The following is a 26,930-nucleotide window of genomic DNA, read 5'->3' as shown; positions in this document are numbered from 1 at the left end:
TCTCGAATCAACAATGAACCATTAGAAAAGCCCATTATCCTATCCCAGTAGTCCATAACATTCCCAGCAACGCCCTTGACTCAGACTAGGTGATTATTGATGGGACTCCACCAGGACACTTGTTTCCCCTTAGTCCCTTTAATTGCCACTGGCAGCAACACAGTTTTCCCCCTCTTGACAGTGGACCGGATTTTCGTCAACGATCACACTAATAAGTGGTCCATTCTCCTCTTCCATGGTGTGTCTGAACAGAAGGAGCATGAGAATAATCCATATTGACTTCATGGCTCTAAAAGGAAAGAAAATGCAACATTTTAGTTGATGTCCTTGACTCCATGGAATAGCTTTAGTTGGTTCACATGAACCCATTTATCTCTGGTCTTTTTGCCCTCATCTATTCTGATTTTATATACTGAGGGACTTAATTTGTCAATAATGGGAAATGGCCCTTTCCATTTTTGGCTTAAGCAGTTGTCCAGAGGATGGAGTTCTAAGAACATGACTCTATCTCCTACCGCCCAAGTACATTCTCGAATCCTTTTGTAAAAATACGCCTTTGCTTTCTTTTGCATCTTACCCATGTGTGCTGCTGCAAACACATGGATCTCCTTTACCGCTTTTTCTAGTTTTAAGAGGTATTGATCCACGGAAAGTCTGTCTATGGTAGGGGTATGCATTTCTAGCCCAAGATGTTCTGGGAGTCTCATCTGCCTGCCTGTCAACACTTCAAAGGGTGTCAACCGGGTAGCGGATGAGGGTATTGCTCGAATGGCCATGGCCAGTAAAGGCAATAGATTATCCTAATTTTTTTACTGTTGATGTGGACAAATTTCTTTAGCATCGTTTTAATCTGCCAATTGGCTCTTTCGACCTGACTTGAAGATTCTGGGTGATATGGGATGTGAAATTTTTGCTCCACTCCCAACATCTCTAGGTATGCTTTTATCACTTTTCCCATGAATTACCGCCTGGACTATCAATAAATACTTCTTGTATGGTCAAATCAAATATACAATGTACCCTTTGGACCAAGTTATTTTGATGTGTATATGTAGTATATTGTGTGCAACACACATACACATACACATATATATACCACACACAACACACCACACACTCCCCCACTTGAATCTGTTTTTTTTGTTTACTCAAAAACTGATTCACAAATAGTGCACATATAATCAACTAGCAGGGTTGCATTGTGATTGGGGGTATTGAATGCTTCATAATGGCTCATATAAAATTGAAACTGGTTACATCTCTCTTCGCCAGCCTCTAAAATATCTCTGTTATTTAATAATTCAATAATTTTACTGGAGTGATAACTTTCACTCACCCCTCTTATAATTTTAAAGAAAGAGTAATATATTACTCCTAATAAGTTATGCAATGCCAAGCCATTTTGCAGCATCTCACCTCAAGAGTTACATATATACAGATGGTTTTAAAATAATTGTCAGGTTTTAAAGGCCTCTCTCCCTGGTTTTAAAACAAAGATAATGAAACTAAGAAAAAAAAAAAAGAAAAAAAAAAATGACATTGATAAGTCCATTAGTTTAAAGTCTTTGTAATTCATGTAAGTTGGTATCAACACAACAGAGCTTTTCATGGCATCCTGTTCTTCACTTGCAAATGAGAACTTCCAGTCACATGTCTTCAACATCTGAAAGACAAAAACTTCTCAAAAGTTCATTAACCCAGTCCTTTAAACATTGTGTTGAAGATAAAACAAAGTCTCCTAACTTTAAAAACAAAAACATGCAGTATGTTAAACATAATAAACCTATGTTGCTACTTTGACATGATAACAATTAAAAAAAAATCACAAAAAAAAAACACAAGAGCAATCCCAAACACTGTATGAACCATACATACACACAATGTTGAAAAACGTTTTTTTTTTTCTTTCACATATGGATGGAGCTGCTAACAGCCTCCCTCCCTTTTCATTATCATGTCAATGGCATAGAGTTGCTAACTTGAGGGTTTACCTTGCAACTATCTTTCAGGTGGCTAAAACTATACACACCACAAAAACAATTTGGAATTTATTTCCCACCTGACTTTAAAAAAAACTAAATCATGAAGGCTTTTCCTTGGAAACACAAAAATATGCCAAGGTCCTTCATTAATGTTCCAAATACTGAGGCCAAATCTCTGAGAGCAGTAGCTAAATCTTAATGCATGCCAAAGAATTTTAATTGGAAAAACTCATACCACACGTCCAACTGTCTATGGACTATCAACAAAATGGTTGTTCATCCCAGTGTAGTATCTTTGTGTGAAGACATCTCCATTTTCAGCTCTTTCAGTTGCTCCATAAACTGACGTCTGTCTTGCTTTAGCTGACTATTCTCAGATTGTAACCTTGTTATTTGGGTTTTAAAAGAGATGTGGTTTTGTCTACTATAGCCTACATGCCTGGGAGAATTGCCCCACCTTGCAGAGTAAACTTCTTTGTGTCTTGGTGCAGTTTTGGGGTACCAAGAGTTCCTTTCCTTACTACTACTACCATTAAAACAATATCGTGCAATGTGCCCCAACCTTTTACAAGCAAAACATCTCAGAACTGGCTTCCCTGAATAAGCCCTTCTTTGAGCACTTGATGACTGAGACACATTACAATGGCTGGAGTCCTGAGACTTTACACTCTCATTGTCTGAGGAACATTCACCCACAACAGACTCATCTGATGTGCTCACTGCTATTGCATTACTATTATCCTCCGACCCATTCTCTATTTCCAAGCCAGAGTCAGTCTCAACAGCTGCTACAAAACAATTGTCTAAACACCCATCATAGACCTTACTTGCAGCAACAAAACTCTGCTTCTTTAGAGACATTATCTCTGCTAAACATTGAGAATGGTCAACCTTTGCACGTTCAGTACATATCTCCCGTATAGCAAACTGGGCATTCTCTAAACATTCTTTAACAAACGTAATCTCATTGCGTAATTTTGTATTTTCATTAGTAATAAGCTTACTGTCTACATTAAATACAGAAGCCTGCTGGGCAAGAAATTTCACATTTTCAATTTCAGCCTTTAAAAACTCCACCTCATCTTCCAATTTTTGCTTCTGCTGAAAAACAGATTTGTATTGCTCTGCTATCCAGCCAGCAGCAGAAATGAGTACATACTTCGCCTTATGTGCATTTAGCTTTTTTCCACAAATCTTTTCATTCACCCAATTTTGTGCCTGCAACCATGGGTCAGCAGATCCTTGTATAGCATGAACAATAGCCTCATTGTCCTTTACGTGTGCCACCTTTTTCAAAATTCCCTCCATTATTGAGATACACAAGTACTGTATACTTAGCACAAAAAGCAAGATTAATCCTACCAAACAGTGCTGTTTGTTGCACAATACACTTTAACAAGCAGTACAAAAAAAATGTATACTCTCAACAAATGTATTGACTATCCATAGAACCTTTACAAAAAACAAAATACCCAACGATAATTCAAGAGAAGTAAAGCTTGGTAAGCCCAAAAGAAACAATCAAATAAAAACAATATGGTCCCATCAGTATATCCTCCCCATTAAATTGACCTGTTTTTAATGGTTCTTCTAATATACTATTTCAGTATAATTGCGGGACATTTATGAAGAGATAAAAAACATAAATTCTGTGGAGTATCCTCCCTCTTTTTAGAGTTCTTCTAATACCCACTTAAAAATGTAAAAGGTACATTTTTTTTTTAAACTAGATAGGGCTGCTGTGACCTTCCAAATTACCGGCAAACTGACTCAGTTTAAAGCCACCCCAATAACCTTAACTTGCATTACGCAAATCTCGGGGTTGTTGTATTAAATACTCTCAGTCTCGGGTCCTGCCGCAGTGGTCGCCAATTATGTTGACCAAATCTATGGAATATGAAATATAATATTTCTCTGATATGATTTGGTTAACCTTAATGAGAGTTCTTTGACCAAGAGTGAAAGGTTTAACACAACAACCAAAATTTATTAGTGAATAGTAGGGAGGTCTAAACTAACATACCACAATCTATCTATTTAACAATAAGAAAAAGAGAAACAAAATGTATATGATTCACCCAATGAATTAAAGCATATACTATTCATACCCTAAACCCACAAACAGCAAGACAGACAACACATACAACAATCATGTATACATATAAGTGCCAGAGAAATGTCCTGATATTTACCAATGGTGTAGCATGGGGGCCCCCAGGATCGGTGTATCTTCTCCCTTGTCTTTCCCCAAATCCTACCCTGATATACACTTATCTCCCATAGACTTGCATGGGGCCATCCTGATTGGTAGAACTATCCAATCCATCTTCCATATCTGACGCATTTCATCCAGGATTGGACAGTTTCCCCATCCTATATTGCTTACATAACTCAGCCCCATCCCAGAACCTCCCCTTTTAGTGATAAAATTACATATGCCAGGTCATGGCACCGAGGCATCTGGATCCAGGCTTTCTCATCAAAATTCCCTCCATTATTGAGAGTTTGGAGGGAACCTTAGGTCATAGCCTGGTAAAACTACATTCCCCAGATATCCATCACCATTGCACATCTAAAGAGAGGGTACTTTGAAGTGGCCCTCATACCAACAAAGAGATTTAAATGGCCTGGTCTAGATCGTTATGTGGGCCCCATAAAGTCTGAGATAAGGTAGTTAATTTAGTGGTTGCCCCCTCTCATATAATAGAACATTCCTTGTGGCATGCACATGTTTACACACCAAACATTCCTCCAATACAATACAAAGCTATCTCTACAACTTGATCACTTGTTTCAATGTCTATGTACAACACACCGCTATCAAACCAAGCTCTGATATTTCCAGCTTTGTAACTTGGTTAACATATAGTTATAAAAATATCTATTTACAGTTGCTGATGAAGATTATACATAAACTCCTTATAAGTCAACAAGACCTCCCGGTGTCTCGGGGTCATACGGTCATCCTCATGATCGTCGATCGGTTTTCCAAGATGTGCCATTGCATTCCACTCAGGAAATTACCCACAGCGCAAGAACTGGCCACGGTCTTTTCCAGGGAGGTTTTTCGCCTGCATGGGTTACCTAAGGTGATTGTCTCAGACCGCGGGAGTCAGTTCGTGTCCAGATTCTGGCGCGCCTTCTGCTCCCAGTTGGGTATTAGTCTCTCCTTTTCTTCAGCCTACCACCCGCAGTCCAATGGGGCTGCGGAGCGTTCCAATCAGGCCTTAGAACAATTCCTTCGGTGTTATATTTCAGACCATCAGGATGATTGGGCCAATCTCCTGCCGTGGGCAGAGTTTGCCAGGAACTCGGCGGTCAACTCCTCCTCCGGGATGTCTCCCTTCATGGCCAACTATGGGTTCCAACCCGCGGTATTACCTGAGAGGTTCTCACCACAGGACATTCCGGCTGTGGAGAACCATCTTGCTGCCCTGCGTTCTTCATGGGGGCAGATCCAGAGGGCCTTGAGGGACTCAGCTCAGCGCCAGAAGTTCCAGGCTGATCGCAGACGGTTGCCCGCTCCTTCTTACCAGGTCGGCGATCGGGTGTGGTTGTCTACTCGCAACCTCAATCTTCGGGTGCCCACACCCAAACTAGCTCCCCGTTTTGTCGGTCCTTTCTGCATTCTCCGCAAAGTGAATCCGGTGGCCTATGCCCTTGCCCTTCCGTCTGGGATGCGGATCTCCAATATCTTTCATGTTTCCCTGTTGAAACCTCTGAACTGCAATCGTTTCACTACCTCTCTGCCTCGGCCCCGTCCTGTCCGGGTTGACGGTCATGAGGAGTATGAGGTGAGCCGGATCCTGGACTCTCGATTGGTACGCAGTCGATTACAGTTCCTGGTTCATTGGTGCGGTTATGGTCCCGAGGAGCGCTCCTGGGTTCCTTCCGCGGATGTCCATGCTCCTGCCCTCCTCCGCGCTTTTCATACCCGCTTTCCTCAGAAACCTTTTGTTGAGCCGCGGAGGGGGAGGGGCCCTTGAGGAGGAGGTACTGTCAAGGTCCTACCTTTTCCCTGAGGTTATGTTACTCCATGTGCTGGCGTCCATCTTGGATTCTGCTGTGCATGATGGGAACCCTTTTATGCCTTCAGGTTTCTGTGGTCCATCCCCCAGAGGGGTGTGGCTGATGACATATAATATAAGATAGATAGTGCAGCGCTAGATGATATATGACTATACCAGTATTGTATACCAACTTCAGGTTGTTCAATTAAACTTTTAAACTTCTTTAATTGAACAACCTGAAGTTGGAAGCTGATTGGCTACCATGCACACCTGCACCAGATTCTGGGTGTTCCAGTTTTAGGAAATTTCTCCCAGTGTGTTTTAGATCTTGAACTTCTGAAAAACAGCAGAGTTGCTGGCTGAATCACCCAATTAAAATAGAAGAAAGAGACCCTAAAAGAGGAAATGAATACAGCCATGACATCTAAGAATTGGACCACCAGGTGATTACCCCAAGGCCCAGAGAAATATTCAGCTGATCCTGTCTTGGAGCCTGTCTGCCAGAAGGAATCCCCAGATGTGTTACCTTTCATCATAGAACCACCTGTTCAGAGCTTCCCTTCATCTACAGTCGGAGTGATCTTTGGTGTATGAGACACAAACGCACAATTTAAATTGTGCTTCCGGTGAGTGCGCAATTTATTCACTTCTTCTGCACATCGCCGGACTACATGCATCATAAGGATCTTATCGAGATACACTTATCTGTGTTTCTTTGATGACTGGACTGTATTGTGCATTCATATTGTGCGTTTTTTACTGTGAAGTGAAGTTGTGTGAAGTTCACGTCATTATTTCCCTTTTTTCAGCTCTTGGGAAGGTCACATACAGTATGTGTGGTCACATATAGTGTATGTGGTCCACATTTGCTGACATTTAAGCAAGGGATATTGCACCATCTTCAATACTGGTATAGTCATATATCATCTAGCGCTGCACTATCTATCTTATATTGTCTGGTTGAAGGTTTATGGTTTTTCCTTTTTAGTGTATCAGCTGCTGTGTCGGTTAGCGCTCACTGAATCCCTTATTACCATGATGACATATAAGCCTGTGGCTCTTTGCACTTGTGTCTTGTGTCTTTGTGTTGCTATTACTCTGTTCTGACTCTTGTGACTCTCCTGGTATTCTGATTCAGCTTGTGACTTGACTATTCTTTGTATTCTCCTTTGATCTGACCCTCTGTTGCTGAACCCGGCTCGTGACCTGTGATTCTCGTCTGCTGTCCTGTACCGTTTTGTCCTGTTGTTGTTGACCCCGGCTTGTCTGACTACTCTTTTGTCTCTTCCACCAGTTACACGCCATTGGCGGTGGCCATTACCGCAGCTGAGGTGTCTCGGGGGCCGCGACCTGGTTCCTGGCTGCGTCAAGTCCATCCCCACCATCAGGGGCCCTGGTGAAGGGCAGCCTGGGACTTAGACTCCGCGCCCTGAGGGACTTCGGTCTGTGGGTGGTGGTTGTTGTCAGCCAGTGCGTTACATTGTTAGGCCTGCCTGTCCGTTCCTCAGCTCCTGCCCTGACAGGATGCTTCTAAACATATTTTGGGACTGTCCATCTATACTCCTTTTTGGCAGCAGGTCCTCAGAATAATCGAAAAACTTATGGATGTTTCTCTTTTTGACAATCCAGCTGCAGTCCTCTTGAACCGTATGCCTCTATCCAGAAAACAATACCTCACATCACTGCTCTCGAATGCCTATGACTATCTGTATTGATACTGTCTGATGCAGAGCTTCTAGTGACTGTGATAATCTCTGATGTACAAAGAAAACATTACACACAGTGCTCAACAATAGGAATGAACCATAAGCCAGATTGCCAGGGCAGATAGAAGGTCCTGTTTTGGGGAAAAGTCCAGCCGATGCACCAGCTTATTTATTACTTTGCCCAATTAATACTGAATAAAGCTGAATGCTTGGAGGAGAGTGGAGAACAACATAGAGTGAAACAAAAGGAGACTTTCCTCACCTGAAGGAGCTCTTTGACTCTCTTGCTAGCTGTGGGTGGTCCATTTTATCTGGTGAGTGTGGTCAAATAAGGGTGGGGGGGCACAGATCATGTTGTGTGGGTTTTTGAGCACATAGTCACTTTACGGTTTGCAGAGCACAGAGTACTTTATTGGCAAGGATTCAATATTGAAGTGGAAACACTTTTATAAATTGGATGTTTATGGACACTTTTCAATTACAGTAACTATTATGGTTCATTCATACTGTTGAGCACTGTATATATTTTCTTCTTTTGCACATCTTAGTGGTTGACACTTGATCAGCAGTACCAGTACTGATAATTTTATCATTTTTTATTTTTCACCTATAGCATGAGTTTCCTATTTTTAGTTATAATCTCTTATGTACATCTATAAATAATTTTTTGTTGAAATGAGAAAAATAGTTAGGTTTTTCTGATTTATTATGCTCAGAGATCTATTTTTAAGGGGAAAATGCCTATCACAAAAAAAAGCTTTGTTTCACAAGAAAGATATGCAGTGTAAGGAGTGTTTTACCTTCACCAGGAAACCCTGCAATTTAGTATGAGATTATCTGCATGATTTTGCCAAATTAAACCTTTTGATTGACTATTGATGTTGGAAGACATTGTAGATGGACAACCAAGGCAACTGACAGGCACAAGTAAAGTCAACAACCAACAAACAAGCGATAGTCTGAAATGGCATCATTTAGGCAAAATTATAATACAGATAGAGATCAGGGTCGGAGACGATGAATTGATTGGTCTCTCCTCACTGTGCATTTCATCCACTAGGGCTTAAAATATATCTTTTATTTCAAAAGGTTAAAATGTACAATTCCATAACTTTACAAAACAAAGTAACTTAATGCTAAATACTGCTTGGGGGAAGCATTGAAACTGTTGGAGGCAAAGTCTCTTGATAGCTGAGTGAGAGCAGAGCAGATTGACTAGAGAGGAAGTTTAAATAGCTCAGTTTAAAGCATTTGTTTTGACGTGAATAGGTAGTGAGAATATGCAGTACATGTCCCTGAAGGGAACTCAGAATAAATCTAAGAGTCTTTTGGGAAGTTAACTATAACTTAGATTAAGGGCCAGTTCACACCATTCCTGTGTGATTTAAGTGCAGTGCATTTTCTGCCCATTCTTTTGAATAGGCTGCAATCAGACTGCACTGCACCAAACATAGTGCATGCACAACTTAAAAAAAAGCACTTCAACCGGATTGCATTGTACTTCTGTACCATGTGATCTGCTGCAGGAAAATATGTGCGACCTGCATTTGGGGTACCATTGCACTGACACCTATTCAGGGGCGTCTAAAGGGTTGGTGTCACCCGGGGCCGGAACACTTGGTGACACCCCCTCCGATGATCCCCGCAGGATGGATCGGATCTGCAGATTGAGCATAATGGATCGGAGTTCGATTCATTATCCTCCCCAATCTGCAGATCTGATCCATCCTGCGGGGATCGTCGGCCCTGCAACCTATATGGGGTTTTTCAAGCAAATTTATGTAGTGGACAGGGAGATAAATCCTCTATTTGGGACTTTATTCATATAGTCACATAGTAGATTTGCTAAGGAGGGAAAAGTTTTTTTTTTTTTTTTTTTGTTCAGTTGTGAACACTTCTCTTTAGTCGAACATATAGTCTTTTGGAGAGCTATAGATAACAGACCCTTTGGAGTCTGCTGTGTATTTTGAGGGACCTTGGGATCTGTGTGCTAAGGAACCATATGTCAGTTTCTAGCATTTTAAAACGTTTTCCATTGTACATGTCAGTGCATTAAAAAATATCAGTGCTCCTAGTCCCATGAAATTTTTAAAAAAACATTTTTGCATTGGTTCTGGTCCCGCTTGACTACTATCCCAAAAAATAGTCCCAATTTTATTTTGACAGAATATGCTCCCATTTATTTCAATGGGGTTCAAGTTCTGCATCTGAACTTCTGTGAAGTTCTGCAACCTTTGCTTAAACCGAACCCAGGGCAGTTAGGCCCATCACTATTTGTGAGTCTGATTTCGGTTCTGGCCACATTGATGTGGTTGCTCTGCCATGCCTTGGCAATAGTTTGCTAAGTGGCTCTGGTGATGTGTATAGGCATGACCACCAAGTATGAAAGAAGAAATGGTGATATTCCTTACTGCCAACATTCCTAATTAAGTTGGCTAACACCAAGATGGGAGTGGGTGGCTGCTCTGTCTTACACATGGTAGCCCCAGTGGATGTGCATTGGCCCCAATGTTGTATCCTCATCCGGTTGGGGTGGACAAGCAGTGTGTTGGCACTCTTGCAACCATCTGTATTTAACTATCTATATATGTTGTTGTTCTATTATACAAAGCATGCTTCTGCTTTATACCCTGAAGGAGTATTTCCAAAACGCATTGGATTTTGCCTGATGTCTCTACAAAAATTTAAGCCATGACAGACATACTACAATTTTTCATATATTATGAACACATTGGGGTTTTAATAATTTTAGCCATATTAGGGGGTTTTGTAGGTTGTTTCATCAAGTATGAAAGTAGAGTAGCCTGGAATTTGGTTTCCTCAACCTTGTGGGAACCAGGTAAGACACAGTATTTTCTTATATGCTCATTTATTCAGTCTTCAGGTAGTAAAGAGTAGTTAAATGTCACTGTTTTACCTGTATTATATCCACTTTCTAATTGTTTGGAAGCTTCTATTATTACAGGGCTCAGTAGTTTTTTAATCATCTCAACTGCTCTTACAAAGTGTATGTAAACCAACCTTTTCAGTTTAAAGTAGATCTGAAAGGCAAATCATTTATGTATACATTTTTTTTTAATACTAGTAGTGGTGGAGATCAGTGACTTATAGTAGGACTGTGGCGGGCATTCTGACACTGGGGGGGGGGGGGACTGTCACTGACATCCCCAGTGACACTAATACAGTGATCAGTGCTAATAAAAAGCACTGGCACTGTACTAATGCAACTGGCAGGAAGGGGTTAACATCTGGGGTGTTCAAAGGGTTAACTGTGTGCTGTATTTTAATGTGTAAGCACACTGCTTTGTATTGCTTGGCTATTGTTTACATACAGACCTCTCCCCCATCAGTGTTCCTTGGTGATCGCTGGGTGCCGGCGGGGAATCTCCAGCTGGGACCTCGTGTTTGACAGCTGTAGCTACCAAAATAACAAATCACATATATATATATATACGTGATTTTGCGCTGCCCTGTAGCAGTAGTTCTGCTATAGGGTGGTTGGGAATCAGTTAAGTGATCATATAACCTCTGTTCTCAGCTGCATAAGAAACTCAAGAAAGAAAAACAGCAGCACACTGATCTTCCCAGGGAATGGCTGTCCGGGAAGGGGGGGGGGTTCATCTCTGGAGAAATATGATCATTAGATTAGCTGTCAGTACAGCCAGAAGGCTGACCACACTAGGCCTAGGCCTTCTGCCTAGTGTGGTCAGTTTTTAATAGGAAAGCAGCGAAACTGCCAGGAACACCAGGGCTTTCACACAAAGGAAGCAATAGAGAAGAGGACAAGATAGTTTTTGTACATGGTACAGCAGACTCATATAAGGAATATAAAATGTTGGGTTGACATATTCTTTAAGGCCCGACTACAGTCTTGATCATAATAGTTTGCTAGAAACCAATCATTCTTTTCGTGCTTTAGGAATATTGATGTAACTGATAGACAAACTGACATGAGCATCATTTAGCTCAGTGAGTGAAGAGAGAAAATGTTCTTGAATTACAGGATCAGAGCAATCACTTTCAGGGACCACTACACTATACGTGCAGAAAATCTGATGGCAAAAACACGCAGATTTAACTTATAGAGACACAAGTTTACATCAGTTTTCGTGCGCGTTTCAGTACGTTTTTACAAAGTGTTTACATGCACAGAAAATAATCTGCACGTTACTAGTGTTGTGGTGTGAACAGGGCACATAAAGATAATTTTTTGCAGAAAAACTCATGTCTCTGCACATGGTGTGAACAAGACCTTAGAGTTATTATTTCTCTTGCCTCCATCACTTTGTCATTTGCATCTGTGACTGCTGCCTAAACTGTTTTTTTTAGAACTTATGACAGAGCTTTGTCTGAGTCCTTAGTATTGAGATTTCTCCTCTCTTCCAGTTCTGGTGAAAATACTATCACCAGTCAGGAGGTAAGGGAACCTTGCAAAGGTAATGCACAATAATAGAAGGCTTACAGAGATTCTAATCGTCTCTTATTATTCTGAAAAAGAAAAAAAATATTTTACTGCTATCTGTATTCATTTTTGAAATACCCTCTCAATTTCTGTCTTGGTGACAATGTCACCGGAATAGAAGATGAGGGGAAATCCCCCCGACGGCATCCTGGACAGCAGTAAAAACCTGGCAAAGGTTCTAACACTCCCCCTTCTTTCTAACACTAAATAAAAAATCAATAAAGTGAAAGAAACCCCTAACTATAACTATTCTTAAAACTAGGTAAAGCACTATGTAAATTGATAGCTCTATAAAAATACTTGTAATAATAATAACTATTCTTAAAAATGTTCTCTCCTCCTTTTCCAACCTATCCTGTCTAATTTGTGCAAAAAAGATGTGTGTACTTACTAATTTTCACTCCGCTCTGGTCTGGTCACATGATTCTGCAGCTCCAGCTACTGGTGTTAGCAGCTGCAGGGGAGAGGAGGGAGCTCCTACAATGGCTGGGCCATGGGAGCCTAGGTGTGATTTTATGGCTCCTGGAAATCAGAGGCATTGTCTATCTCTCCTTTGCACAAAGATGTAGTATTACCAAACCAGAGCAGAGTGAAAATACATAAGTACACACCTTTTTATACAGGACAGGGGGAAGGAAGTTAGGGTTTTCTTATATTTAGGGTTTTCTTTCAGTTTAACAGCTCATTAACACGATCAAATATTTCTGCCGTGTCCCAATTTGACATCCTTGTGGGTGCGTGGCCCCAAACTTACCCAGGGTGTGTTTGGAGCTGTGTGCCCACACTCGAACAGAAGTCACATTGGGACACAGCAGCTGTGTCTGTGCAGCCATGTGTACTAATAGACATCTATGGAACTGCTGGTACAGGAATGCACGCAACACCTGTGCTGGCAAAACACAGTGTATCCCTGTGCTGGCAAATCACGGCTCTGCGCAGGACATGGAAAGAATCAGCCGGGTGAGCCCTAAACCTAGAGATATGCTAACCACAAAGGTAGCAATTTGAGATCCACTTGCGAACAATGCTTGCTAGGCCAGATAGGGTTGCCTCAACCACCTACAGATCATTTCTTAGAAAGATCTTCCCAAAACATGTGGACTTTGATCACCTGAGGCGAGGGCTGAGCAGGAGCACATGTCTGGTGTATGCTCATGTGACTGAAAATGGTGATTAGCTAAAAATTTCAGCACAACCACTCATTTACCCCATAGAGATGTCTGTGACTGTGAGATGGGATCTATAAACATCTGAAGATCCTGTACATTAAAAAAACAATATTTGTTTTTTTCATTTTCAGTTTCTTTACTACCTTGCCTAGAACAACTTCAGTGATAATCAAAAGTACATACTTATAATCCTATTTCTTTAGCTAAGCCAAAATAATTCTTCTTTCGTCTTGCCCAGCTTCTGCTTGTAATAGTTTTGAAAGATACACCTCAACAGCAAATGGCTTCTTTATGAAAAACATATCATACGGCACACATTATCCAAGAACCGAGGCTTAAACATAACAAGTTGTAACGGCTCTCTTTTCATTTTTCATCAAATAAGCCTGATTTGAATTAAACAACCTCTGGAGGTAAAGTAATGCATATTATAGTAAACTGGTAAATGTAAAGCGTGGGAAAGGTTCAGACATTCCATCTCGCATATTGAATCAATTAATAGCATGTACAAGGAAACCATGATTATTTGAAGGAGTGGAGAAAAATGACTTGATTCTTTACAAGTATTACAGACTATTATTAGTATTCCAGATAGCCCTTGTTCTAGGGAGTCCATCATACTCTTTGATCTGTCTACTTCCACAGCTGGAAATCCTATGCCAAGCTCTAGAAGCAACACAAACTGACAACAGTCGCCTCCATCGGGAAAGTGAATTTGTGGCTGCAAATGTTAATCAGTGGATCAAAGAACAAAAGTAAGTAAATTTGATAAATGCTGCACATCATTTTATGCATTGTTCAAACCATCTTATTTTTTTTCTTTTAACTGTTAAAATCTCTTTTGGTCATCGATATAGTGTTATATTACAGTTGTGGTTTTTTTTTTCTTGTCGGCTCTCTATTTTCATGGCTTATTATGTTTACTCAGCAATACCCTTTTTTTAACCTTCATTTGGATGAACCTGAGCATGATTTTAAGATTAATTTTTCAAAATGCTTCAGTCTCTAAAATGAACAAATAACTGATTGTTATTACTTTAGTAGGAACAGTAAGAACAAGGTGGCTAAACATTCTGTTGGTTTGTAATGCAATCTGCATGCCTCCAGAGCCCACAAACCTTGCTGTACATTGTATGTAAATATTGACTTGAGCTCTGACATGCCCCCACACCATACAATGTAGTGTATTTAGCTTGGAAACATGTAGAGAGACCTATGTAGTGAACTGTGGGATGGGTGGATAACAAAGGTTTGTTTTGGATGTCAAGTTGGGTGTATAGGTTCCAGGGCTCCTGGAAATTATTCTTCACAAACTGTTGGTGTGTATTTATTAGCTAGGTATCCCCACACCATATGGGGTAGGCAGTAATGGAAATATCTCCCTCAAGGTTATAGACAGTAAACCACTTTGTTTTTGTTAAATAGGGTAAGAGAAAACTCCCCCAGTGGGTACATAGCAATAAAAAAGGACATGGGGTTCTAACCCTTCAACAAAATAAAGACTTCTCCTTGAACCCTTTGTCTACTAACTTATGTTCATAAATGTCCTGGTATTCAGGGGGTTTTAAAACAAGCTCACGGCTGCTGTTGCAGCCATGAGCTTGGTATTTTTTTTTTAAGACGGCGATCACTTTTAGGCCCCTTTCATGCAGGCTGGACTTTATTTTGATCAGCAAGAGATCTATCTATCCACTGATCCACTGCTGATCAGAGTATTTTGGGCAGATACGTTTATGCAAAACAGACACAGACAGAACCCGCCCTGTTCTTTGGGCAGTCTTTGTACACCCAACTGCCCTCCGATCTGATCTGCCTTTTTTAGTGGACTGGATTGGATTGGAGCTAAGCTGGTGAAAACAGACTTGTGTCCATAGAGGTGAACAGATCTTTTGATCAGGTCCACCTGCAAAACTGAGAGGTGGATCTGATTGGACCCTTCACATGAAAGGGGCCTTACAGTACCAAGAAGGTGCTGTACCACACTTCCTGTACGTGTCATGGTGGTACCTGGGACCATGCTAGAATGCACCAACCTGTTGTGTGGGAGGATATTAAGCAATGTGTGTGAGGAGATTAAGGAAAATCAGATACCAGATCTCCTCTGCAATAAACTAACCTGGAAGCGACATATTTTTTGCCAATTCTGGGTTCAGACCTATCATTCACTTGCTACTGTGGCTGGGGAAGCAGCTAATAAGGCACAATCTTTGCTTGATTAATTGCAATGGAGGGAAGGGGAGGTATTGGGGTCCAATAGAACCCATCACCTTCCCAATGCTATCACATATCTCATTGAAAGCACATCTGTACCTCCCCACCACACATATATGTGAATAGAAACACATGCAAGGAATCACAAAAAATATCAGATTGAGAGCAATAATTCAGATACCATAGTTTTTCGCCATTTCACAAGCACATACAATTTTAAGGCTTAACATGTTTGGTATCTACAGTATTTACTTGATACAACAATGTCTTTTTTTATTCCATCACAAAATGAGTGTTTTGTGTTTGTGTGTACCAAAATTATTTTTTGATAATAGCATTTGATGAACAGTTGTACAAATAGCATGCAACTTAAAACATTGCAGTTGACCCAATCTTATTCTACCGGCTGCTTTAAAAATATATATAATATTTTGGGGTTTAAAATACTTTTCTAGCAATAAAGGCAGATTTTAACGCGTGAAGAAAAGTAATTCCCAATAGGCAAGTGGTTAAAGGTAGAATTTAGTTCTGGTATGTTTTCCTTTGTGTGCATAGGTGTGTAGTATTTATAATATATACAGTGTGGTGTGTACGTGTATATATATATATATACATACACAGTATATTGTCAAAAGTATTGGGACACCTGCCTTTACATGCACATGAACTTTAATGGCATCCCAGTCTTAGTCCGTAGGGTTGAATATTCAGTTGGCCCACCCTTTTGCAGCTATAACAGCTTCAACTCTTCTGGGGATGCTGTCCACAATGTTTAGGAGTGTGCCTATGGGAATGTTTGACCATTCTTCCAGAAGTGTATTTGTGAGCTCAGGGACTGATGTTGGACGAGAAGGCCTGGCTTGCAGTCTGCGCTCTAATTCATCCCAAAAGTGTTCTTTCGGGTTGAGGTCAGGACTCTGTGAAGGCTAGTCAAGTTCCTTCACTCCAAACTTGCTCATCCAGAAAGTTGGGAGTATGAAATTGTCCAAAATGTCTTGGTATGCTGGCACCTTAAGAATTCCCTTCACTGGAACTAAGGGGCAAATACCAACCCCTGAAAAACAACCCCACACCATAATCCCCCCTCAACCAAACTTTGCACTTGGCACAAAGCAGTCAGGCAAGTACCATTCTCCTGGCAACTGCCAAACCCAGACACGTCCATCAGATTGCCAGAGAAGCGTGATTTTTCACTCCAGAGAATGTCTCCACTGCTCTAGAGTCCAGTGGTGACCTGCTTTACGCCACTGTATCTGACGTTTTGCATTGCACTTGGTGATGTAAGGGTTGGATGCAGCTGCTCAGCCATAGTAACCCATTCCATGAATCTCTATGCACTGTTGTTTTGCTAATCTGAAGGCCACATGAAGTTTGGAGGTCTTTAGCTATTGACTCTGCAGACAGTTGGCGACTTCTGCGCACTGTGCTCTTCAGCATGCGCTGAGCCCGCTCTCTGAGTTGCTGTTGTTCCCAGTTGCTTCCACTTTGTTATCATACCACTAACAGTTGACCGTGGAATATTTAGTAGCAAGGAAATTTCACGGATGGACTTATTGCACAGGTGGCAACCTATCACTGTACCACACTTGAATTCAAGGAGCTCCTGAGAGTGACCCATTCTTTCAAATATTTGTAGAAGCAGTCTGCATGCCTAGGTTCTTGATTTTATACATCTGTGGCCATGGAGGTGATTGGAACACCTAAATCCAATACTTCTGGCTATATATATATACATATGACATGCTGATGTTTTGGTCCCACAGGAATAATGCTCTGCTGTGTCTAGTATTTTTAAATGCTATCACCGCACAGTATTCAACTCTTTATACTTTATCTACTGTAACTGACAGGTAAAGCTGTAATAGAACCAAAAAACAAACATTTATTCTAATGCAGCATAGCAATTCGTAGATATTGTGGCTGCATACATTTTCTTTTTTAGGCTTGCTTTCCTTTATTTTCACCTGGTGATCCTGCCAGTAAGTGTTGTTTTTTTTTTTTTTTTTTCTTAACCTCTTGGTGCTGGCGCTACCGTACCTTTAAGGGTTTCAGAAGCCGGGAGGCGGGAGGGGTTTTAGGGTCATGTGACCGCCGTGATTCGCTGTCACAGCGGTCATATGATCGGGAAAGGTCCCGATCACAAGGGGCGATCAGGACCTTTCCGTGAGTACCGGACATGTGTGCTGGGAGTGCGCAGGACACGCACGCTCAGCTCATATGTTTTTTTTAAATTGTCAAGGCCCAGACGCCAAGAGGCCGCACATTTGCATGCGCTCGGCGTGAAGAGGTTAAAGAACAAACTTTCCTACAGATGTAGCAGTTACATGGAAACCATTTCAAACTGACGGGTGCTTACAATGATCAACTTTTATTTAGGTAAAAACCTTTATCCCAAAAGGAAAAAAAACTGTTTGCTGTAACTACTTATATAGTATTAGAGTTTGGCTTCAATTTGTTAGTATATTTAAATTTGCTAGTATATCTGACACTCCCCTCCCCCAGATTGACAGTTCTGCTGGTCAAAGGTGCCCCTGTGCTCCTTCATCCAGAGGGGAGACGGTCTAATACATCAGGCGTGTTACTGGCCAGATCACCAGATGAAAACAGAGGGGGAAAAAAACGAATGCAGTCACCAAATATAATGATTGGTGAGCTGCAATAAATATATTTTTGGTTTTGGGTTTAATACTGCTTTAAAGCTACATAAAGCTTCAATTATATGAGCTCTGAGCACTTCAGAAGCCTTTTGTAATGTTACCATTATCCCTTGGACTGGACTCAAGGGCTGCCTCTCAGTGGCTACCCCACCTCTCCCTCTACTTTCTATTATCCTTCTTTGCTCTATTTGCCAACATACTGTATCAGTTGTCAGAATACATTAGTCTGCAGCTGCTAATCAACAGAAGTTTTCCAACATTTCTGTTCACCAGAAATCAATCTAACTTCTGTCAAACTTTAAATGGCAGCAGAAAGCTATCAAAAACCTAGGGGTCTATATTCCCACATTGTTGTCCTCCTTGGAGCCCTTGCTGCAAATTGTTTCCTGCCTTAAACCTACGGTAAACCATCCCTTTCCTGGCCTGACCGAGTAAATGCTGTTAACCACTTGCCGCCCTGCCACTGTACATATACGGCGGCAGGGCGGCACTCGCAGGCAAAAGCACGTTTTAAAACGTGTGTTTTGTAAACAAATAGGGGGTGCGCGCGAGGCGCGCCACCGCCCTATCTGTCCCGCGGATCACCGCCGCAGATGTCAGTCGCCGGGTCACAGCCGCTCCTTAGCGGCTATGTCCCGGCGATCGGCGGCAAACAGTGACAGAGAGCACAGCTGCAGTAGCTGTGCTGTCTGTCACTTCCCTGTCAGCTCGAGGATGAGCTGATCGAGAAAGAACAGTTTCTCTTTCTTGATCAGTCTTGTCCTGCCCAGTACACACCCCCGCCCCCTAGTAAAACACTCCCCTCACTCCTATAACCCTTCCCTGCAAAATAAAGTTAACCCCTTCCTCCCCATTGCCATTAGTACAGTGTCAGTTTTTTTTTTTTGCACTGATCACTGTATTAGTGTTTTTGGGGATGTCAGTGACCCCAAGTCAGTACCCCCCAATGTCATAATGTCCGCCGCAGTCCCGCCATAAGTCGCTGGTCACTGCCATAAGTCCCTGATCGCCGCCATAATTCGCTGATCGCCGCCATTATTAGTATAAAAAAAACCTAAAAATCCCAGTATCTTTCCCGTAAATGCTATAACTTTCACGTAAACCAATTAATTTACACGTATTGGGTTTTTTTTTTAGCAAAGACATGTTGCAGAATGCATTTTGGCAGAAATTTATGACTAAATTAGATTTTTGCATTTTTTTTACTGGACATGTTTTATAGCAAAAAGTCCAAAATATTGTTTTTTTTCCTCAAAATTGTCAGCCTTTTTTTTTTATAGCGCAAAAAATAAAAACCACACAGGCGATCAAATACCACCGAAAGAAAGCTCAATTTGTGTGGAAAAAAAGGATGTAAATTTCATTTATGTACCATATTGCATGACCGCGCAATTGTCCGTTAAACTAGCTCAGCGCTGTATAGCAGAAAAATGGTGTAAATTGCAGTATTTATACCATAGTTTGTAGACGCTATAACTTTCACACAAAGCAATCAATATACACTTATTGGGATTTTTTTGACCAAAAACATGTAGCAGAATACATTTTGGCCTAAATTTATAACCAACTTTGAGTTTACTATATATTTTTTATAGCTGAAAATAAAAAATATTGTTTTTCTTCAAAATTTTTGGCCTTTTTTTATAGCGTGAAAAATAAAAAGCGCACAGGTGATCAAATTACACCGAAAGAAAGCTCTATTTGTGTGAAAAAACGGACATAAATTTCGTTTGGGTGCAGCATTGCATGACCGCGCAATTATCAGTTGAATTAGTGCAGCGCCGAGTAGCAAAAAGAGGCCTGGTCATTAAGGGGGGTAAATCCTCTGGAGCTCAAGTGGTTAAAATGGATATAATTTCAAAATTACTGTATACGTTTCAGGCAATCGCCACACTATCCCTGATGGGTTCTTCCCTTCCTTGACCAAAGCTATACACCCCTATATGTGGCACCATAAAAGACCTAGGATAAGGTTTATGGTTCTCTCCTTACCTAAGAATAGAGGTGGGTTGGCACTCCCTCAGTTCTCCTATTATCTCTATCATGAAGTCTCTCTGTTCCGAATTCTTGATTGGTACCATTGAAAACATACACAACTATGGGCCTCTTTAGAAAACGAATTGCTAGTCCCTGTTCTAACTTATCTACCGTAGTTGGCCCCCAAAGCTAGGCCTTCCTTACTTTGGCCACCCTACTAGTGTAGGAGCAATACCTTTCTAAAGGTCTTCTTTCTTCCCATCCAAGTCCATTGACCCCACTTTTTCGGAGATTTGCTTTCCTGCCGACATTACAGTGGTCACACTTTCTCTCCTGAACAAGAATTGCCCTTCCCTTGTTGGGACATACTCTCCCAAAGGGGCAAAATAGTCCCCTTGTCTCATTTAATACTGCAGTGTCAAAACTGCTTCACAGCTTGATGAGAATACATGCAATAAAAACATTACTTTGGGACTCTAACCCTCCTTGAACCCCTGACTAGGCAACACACATAATTTGAGTCATTACTCCTTCAGTCCACCAGACCAAAATACCCAGTTTCCCTAATATATCAAATCTAATTAAGAGAATCCTTTCCTCAACCTCCACGATTTATAGCTAAATGGGAGTGGGAGTTAGCTGTCTCACCTAAAGACATGGATTAGAACAGTAAGTACTGACTCTTGCAAAACTTCAACCTCCTCACTTGTAACTATAGGAGATGTATGCAGGCCCTAAGCTTGTTCCTGTTTGGGATAAAATTCTGAAGCTCTATGAAAAGCTGGTGGGGGATGCCTACCCAAATACGCCTCAAATTACAGTTTTTTCGATGATCCCGGGCTCCTATAAACAAATTCAAACAGAGTCTTATTAGACATTTTCTAGTAGCTGCCCGCTCAGAGATTCCAAGACACTGCTACAAATCTGAGCCTCCCTCGCTGGCCGAATGGGCATGCGAGATGGAGAACATTCACTATATTGAGAGTCTTCATGCTTGAGATGAGGACAAGATGAAGTTGTATAGACTTATGTGGACAATATGGTCTCATTCATCAGAGTTTGAACCGTTTATATTCTGATAGTCTGGATGGCCTAGCCAGTTTGATCACCTCTTTTTTTTCTGCACTCATATCTGATCAACATTTCCTCCTACATAATGCAAGGTGAGTCTATGCACTGGATATGGAAAAGGAATGCAAAAGAGAAGAGAAAACTCTTTCCCCTAATCCCCCCACTTTTTTTTTTTTTTACCCTTCTGGTTTCTCCTACCTTTTCTAACTTTCCTTCTTATGCTACATGCTAAGGCTGCCTTGCTATAGGTTTGTGTAAGTCGTTTTTCCTACGGCCATTTGTGTGCCCTAAAAATGGCCATAATGTGATAATGGATATTTGGTTGTTCTTCAGTGAGTAAATACGTAGGTTCTTTGGCCACTTTTTAGTTCTGATTTAGTTGTGATATGATTTGCATTAAGCTATTGTAACTCAAGATACTTCATTATAGTGCCTTTGTTCCACATATTACTCCACTTTTGTTTTTTTCTTTTTGCCTATACATTCTATGAGAGCAATTAATTGTTTTTACTACTTGGACTGACATATTTTATGCATCATGACCTGCTCCTTATATGTTGTTAACTATTTAAACTTTTATAATAAAAAAAGAGATTAAACAACATCTGTCAAACAAGGATGATCAAATTTGGATCCATCAAGGGCCAGCTTTAACCACTTACCGTCCGCCCTATAGCAGTAATACTGCTACAGGGCGGCATGGGTGTGCAAAATCACGTGTATATATACGTGATTCACACTCCCACAGTAATCATGGGCCAGGGGCCATGATACGGTCCCCAAGGGATCAATCATCCGATTTAGGCCAGTGATGTTCGACCTAAATTGGATGATCAATCCCTGGCCTTTCACAGATCTTCCTGTACCTGTGTTTACACTTACACAGGTACAGGAAATAGGAAATGAGGCAATCCACTCTCTCTTGGCACAGTCCATCCCAGAGAGAGAATAAAGAAGACGTGAGTAAAAGCAGCACAGAAATTCACTTAGAACGCATATAGGTCACATTTATCCCCTTGATTGCCCCCCCCCCAGTTTACCCCTTCACTGCCCTGTCACCAGTGTCATTAATACAGTGTACAGATTTTTTTACGGATTACTGTATTAGTGTCATTGGCAACTTCACATAGCGTTAGCATCAGCGTCCCTCCCAGACAGCGTCAGATTGCCCATCATTACACCAGCCGTCTCATTTAACCACTTGATTGCCAAGAACAAGCTCAGATATACAATAAACCTCAATTGCTAGTATAGTGTCTGAATGGATCAATATCTTTGATCAGATCAGCACTATACCAGTGTTCACATTAGTATAGTGTCCCCAAAAATGCAGCGTTAGTGGGATCAGCCTCGGCACCTGCCAGCACCTGCATTTAGCCCCTATGCTTACCCGCATCTCCCCCAGCAAGTGCAGTGTCAGTAGATCACTGTCACTTGATATATTGCACACAAAGCTGCAGTGATCGCAGAATCAGGCCTGATCTCTGTTAGTACTTGCAGGTACATTTTTTGTAGTGGTTCAAACAGTCCCTCACAGCCAGTTGCTCTTTTTCCCGTGAGTCGCACAAGGTACTTATACATTTAGTGGCCAAAATGTCCAATGAAAGGTACTGTATTGAAGAGGCCTACAGGATTTTGAGCATGTCAGATGAGAGCGAAGGGGAAGCCTCACTGACAGAATCTGCCTCAGAATACGAACCTGTAGACAGCAGCGGCACCCTGACAGATAGCTCAGTCAATGGAGAAGAGATCCCTGTTAAGGTCAGGCGTACCTGACACTGTTCCCAGGTTGCTGAGATGTTACAATCGCATGATGATTCTCATATGCAGCAGAGTTCCAGTACTAGTGCCGCTCTACCTTTTGGAGTACTAGTGAGCACCAGCTGCCTAGTACATCCTAGTTTTTCACATACCAGCACTGTAGTATCACTTGGTGATGTGGCGAGTCCTATACAGTAAGTGCAGTGCAAGCTGGTGCGGTGGCTAGCACAAGTAGTGTCCCGCAGCCACCAAGAAATTGCACACAGGCCTGTAGTGCTCCTACTGTCCTTCTGGATGTGCTTGCAAATCCTGATTGGCAGCCCACAAATTCTGCAGCCCTCATACTTCCCCCATTCACTGTCCAACCTGGAATTCAGGTGGAAAGAGCAAATTTAAGTACTCCCCTTGACTTTTTGGAGCTGTTTTTCACGTAAGATCTGTATGCATTGATTGTGGATCAAAGCAATTTATATGCACAACAGTTTATCGCTGCCAACCCAAATTCAAACCTTGCCAGACCATCTGCGTGGAAACCCATTACAGTTTCCAGATTTAAATTTTTTTTGGTCCTGACCCTCAACATGGCCCTTTCTAAAAAAAAAAATTAATTGCGGTTGTATTGGTCCACAGGCCCGATTCATCATATGCCTGTGTTCTCTGCTGCCATGGCCAGGCATAGATATGAGAATATAATGTGTTTTATGCATTTCAATGACAATACACTCTGTCGTCCTCGGGGTGACCGTGAATTTGACCTGCTCCACAAAATTCAGCCCCTCATAAATCACTTTAACCAAAAATTTGCAGATGACTCTACTCCCCAGCAAAACATCTGTGTTGATGAGTCCCTCATTAATTTCTCTGGCCGCCTTGCATTAAAACAATTTCTCCCTAGCAAGTGTGGCAGATATGGAGTCAAGATGTAGAAGACCTGTGAGAGGGCAAGAGGCTATAGATATAAGTTTCAGCTTTAGGAGGGAAAAGATAGTCACGCGGAGCCCCCCAGATGCCCAGACTACATAGGGAGCAGTGGCAAAATAGTTTGGGACTTGGTGTCATCCTTATTCCATATGAGGTACCACTTATATGTGGACAATTGTAAATATCCATCTTAGAAAGGGGGGAAAAGCCTGCTTGAGAAATGAGGAATTGCTTGCAGTGAAGTGGAAGGACAACCATCCAAATTGTCATGGCAGCTGGTGTTGTTGAGATGCCCCTCTGTGTCCTCGACTATAACCTTAACATGGGAGGGTGGACTTCACCGATCAGATGATGAAGCCGAAGTTTCCCAAAAACGCTGGTACAAAAAAGTGTCTATTTATTTCTTTTGGCTCTATATAATGTTTTTGTGCTTTACAAAGCAACTGGATGTAGTGAATTCTTCCTAAAATTCCAGGAAGAGCTCATCATGGCCCTTTTGTATCCAGAAGGTGCTATGGCCCAAACCTCCAAACCAGATGCAGTTAGCCAGCTGTATGAGAGGCATTTTCCCAATGCCATTCCTGGTACCCCAACCCAAAGGACACCCCAAAAAAGATGCTGTGTCTGTAGCAGACATGGAATTAGGTGTGACACCCACTTTTTTTTGTCCCTCCTGTCCTGACCAACCTGGTTTCTGCCTCAAGGACTAGCCTGGGGTGGCTAGTGGGTGGATGGCCTCTATGATTCGGTATATATTTAAAAACATTTTTTTGACAGAGATTTTTTCATCCACATTGACTGAATATAGGAATTAGGTTCTTTTTATTTTGTTCAGCGCATGGGCTGAATGACAAAAAAAGAACATTTGATGTGTGCCCACAGGCTGCATAAAAAATAAAAGAACATAGCAAATATATCCAACAAGGACCAGCAACCTACTGGTACATCACTGGACTTTGAGTGGTTATACCAGGATGATGCCTGCAGCTGCTGGCATCATCCTAGTATCATTTGTTTCAGCTGGCAATTGGCCTACATGTAAAAGCAATCCTAGTGGCTAATTAGCTTTTACAAGCAGTGGGAGAAGATGCCCCACCTCCCCCGCTGACTTCCATGGCCTTCTTGGGCAGTCCCGTGCCATTAGGGGAACCTAAGAATGCAGCCAGTGCTTCTGCCAGCTGACCATAGTGTTGATTAGAGACTGGAATGGTGCCAATCACCTCTATAGTCAAAGAAATCGGAAGCTACCAGCATTTCATCACTTCAGTTTTTCAGGATATAAACAGCACATCTGTAAATTGGGAAATTAGGAAAGCATCTGATCACACTGATCTTGGTGATATTAGATGATGCAAGGGCAAAGAAGATATCTAGAGTCTATTAGACCCCAGATTTCTTAAAAAAGAATACCTGTCAAACTCAATGCCCATTGCAGTCACAGGGATATTTACATTCCCTGTGATAGCATTAAAAGTGCTAAAAAAAAAAAATGAAAGGGACAGTGTTGACCCCATGCTGGTATGTAAACAGCAGTTGCACCATGCATGTGAGGTATCGCCGCAAACATCAGATCAAGGGCAGTAATTCTAGCACTAGACCTCCTCTGTAAATCTAAAATGGTAGCTTGTAAAGGCTTTTAAAAAGTCGCCTATGGATATTAAAATGTATGCAGTTGGTTGCCATTGCACGGGGCATGCACAGTTTTAAAGCATGTCATGTTTGGTATCTATTTACTAGCCATAAATAAAGGGGGATGGACTCATGTGCTGCCAAAAATATAAAAACGAAGAAGCTGCTAGACTAGAATAGATGAAGCATAAATAGATATGGTGGTGTAGCGCTAATAACATGTGACAATTGACATAAAAAAAAAATTATTATCACATGGTATTAGCGCTACACCACCATATCTACTTATTTACTCAGCATACCATCATATTTTATATTTTAACAAATAACTGGCCAATATATTGTGTTTTTGTGCATTAAAAGTAAAAAAAAGTTTGTTTTTTTTTGCGTTTGAAAAATTGCTGTGTGACTACTTTATGACATACAAAATTTCAGCACCCACCATTTTATTCACTAGGGTGTCTGCATTAAAAGAAATATACTGTATGGGGGTTCAAAGCACTTTCCTAGCAAAAAATATAGATTTTTTTCATGTGAACAAAGTATCAGAAAAGACTTGGTCTTCGGGTGGTTAGAAGAGTGGTGTGTAAACTTCTAATTCTGGGCATAAAATGCCTCCACCCCCAAATGACCCCTTTTTGGAAAGTAGATACCCCAAACTATTTACTGAGAGGCATGTTGAGTCAAAGAAGAATTTTTTTACCACAAGTTTTTGGAAAATGACAAAAATATTTTTTTTTTTTACACAAAATTGTCACTTGATTTATTGCTCACACATTTCATGAGTATATGTAGAATTACTCCCCAAAATACATTCTGCTACTTCTCCCAAGTATGGGGATACCACATGTGAGAGACTTTTTAACAGTCTAGGACCCCAAAATCCAATAAGCACCTTCAGGCTTTTAGAGGGCTTTTTCTTCATTACACTTCCTGACTACCTATCACAGTTTTTAAAAAAAAATTTCTGTCTTTTTTTTGTTTATAGTACAAAAAAGAAAAAAAAACAGAGGTGATCAAATACCAACAAAAGAAAGCTCTATTTGTGTGAAAAAAGGACATAAATTTCATTTCTGTACAGTATTGCATGACCACACAATTGTCAGTTAAACTAACGCAGCGCTGTATAGCAAAAAATGGCGTAAATTGCAGTATCTATACCATAGTTTGTAGACACTATAACTTTCAGGCAAAGCAATCAATATACACTTATTGGGATTTTTGTTACCAAAGACATGTAGAAGAATACATTTTGGCCTAAAGAAAGCACTATTTGTGAAAAAAGAACATAAATTTAATTTGGGTACAGCATTGCATGACTGTGCAATTACCATTTGAAGTAGCGCAGCACTGAATAGCAAAAACAGACCAGGT

The 26,930-nt window shown here is 41.1% G+C and overlaps 1 protein-coding gene across 1 annotated transcript in view; it reads left to right on the top strand.

Moving 5' to 3' along the window:
* Positions 1–26,930, top strand: part of LOC149437173 (uncharacterized) — a 510,919-nt gene that overhangs the window by 327,170 nt on the left and 156,819 nt on the right. The window contains exon 20 of the mRNA XM_089661020.1: positions 13,975–14,084. Coding sequence (XP_089517146.1) covers positions 13,975–14,084 — 110 coding nt within the window. The remainder of the gene's footprint in view (positions 1–13,974; positions 14,085–26,930) is intronic.

Source organism: Staurois parvus, unplaced genomic scaffold (assembly GCF_062004578.1).
Source record: "Staurois parvus isolate SC_StPar_1 unplaced genomic scaffold, SC_StPar_1.0 ptg001302l, whole genome shotgun sequence".
NCBI classification, from domain to species: Eukaryota; Metazoa; Chordata; class Amphibia; order Anura; family Ranidae; genus Staurois; species Staurois parvus.
Note: the sequence above shows the minus strand (reverse complement) of the source record. Positions and strands in the feature narration are given on the sequence as shown.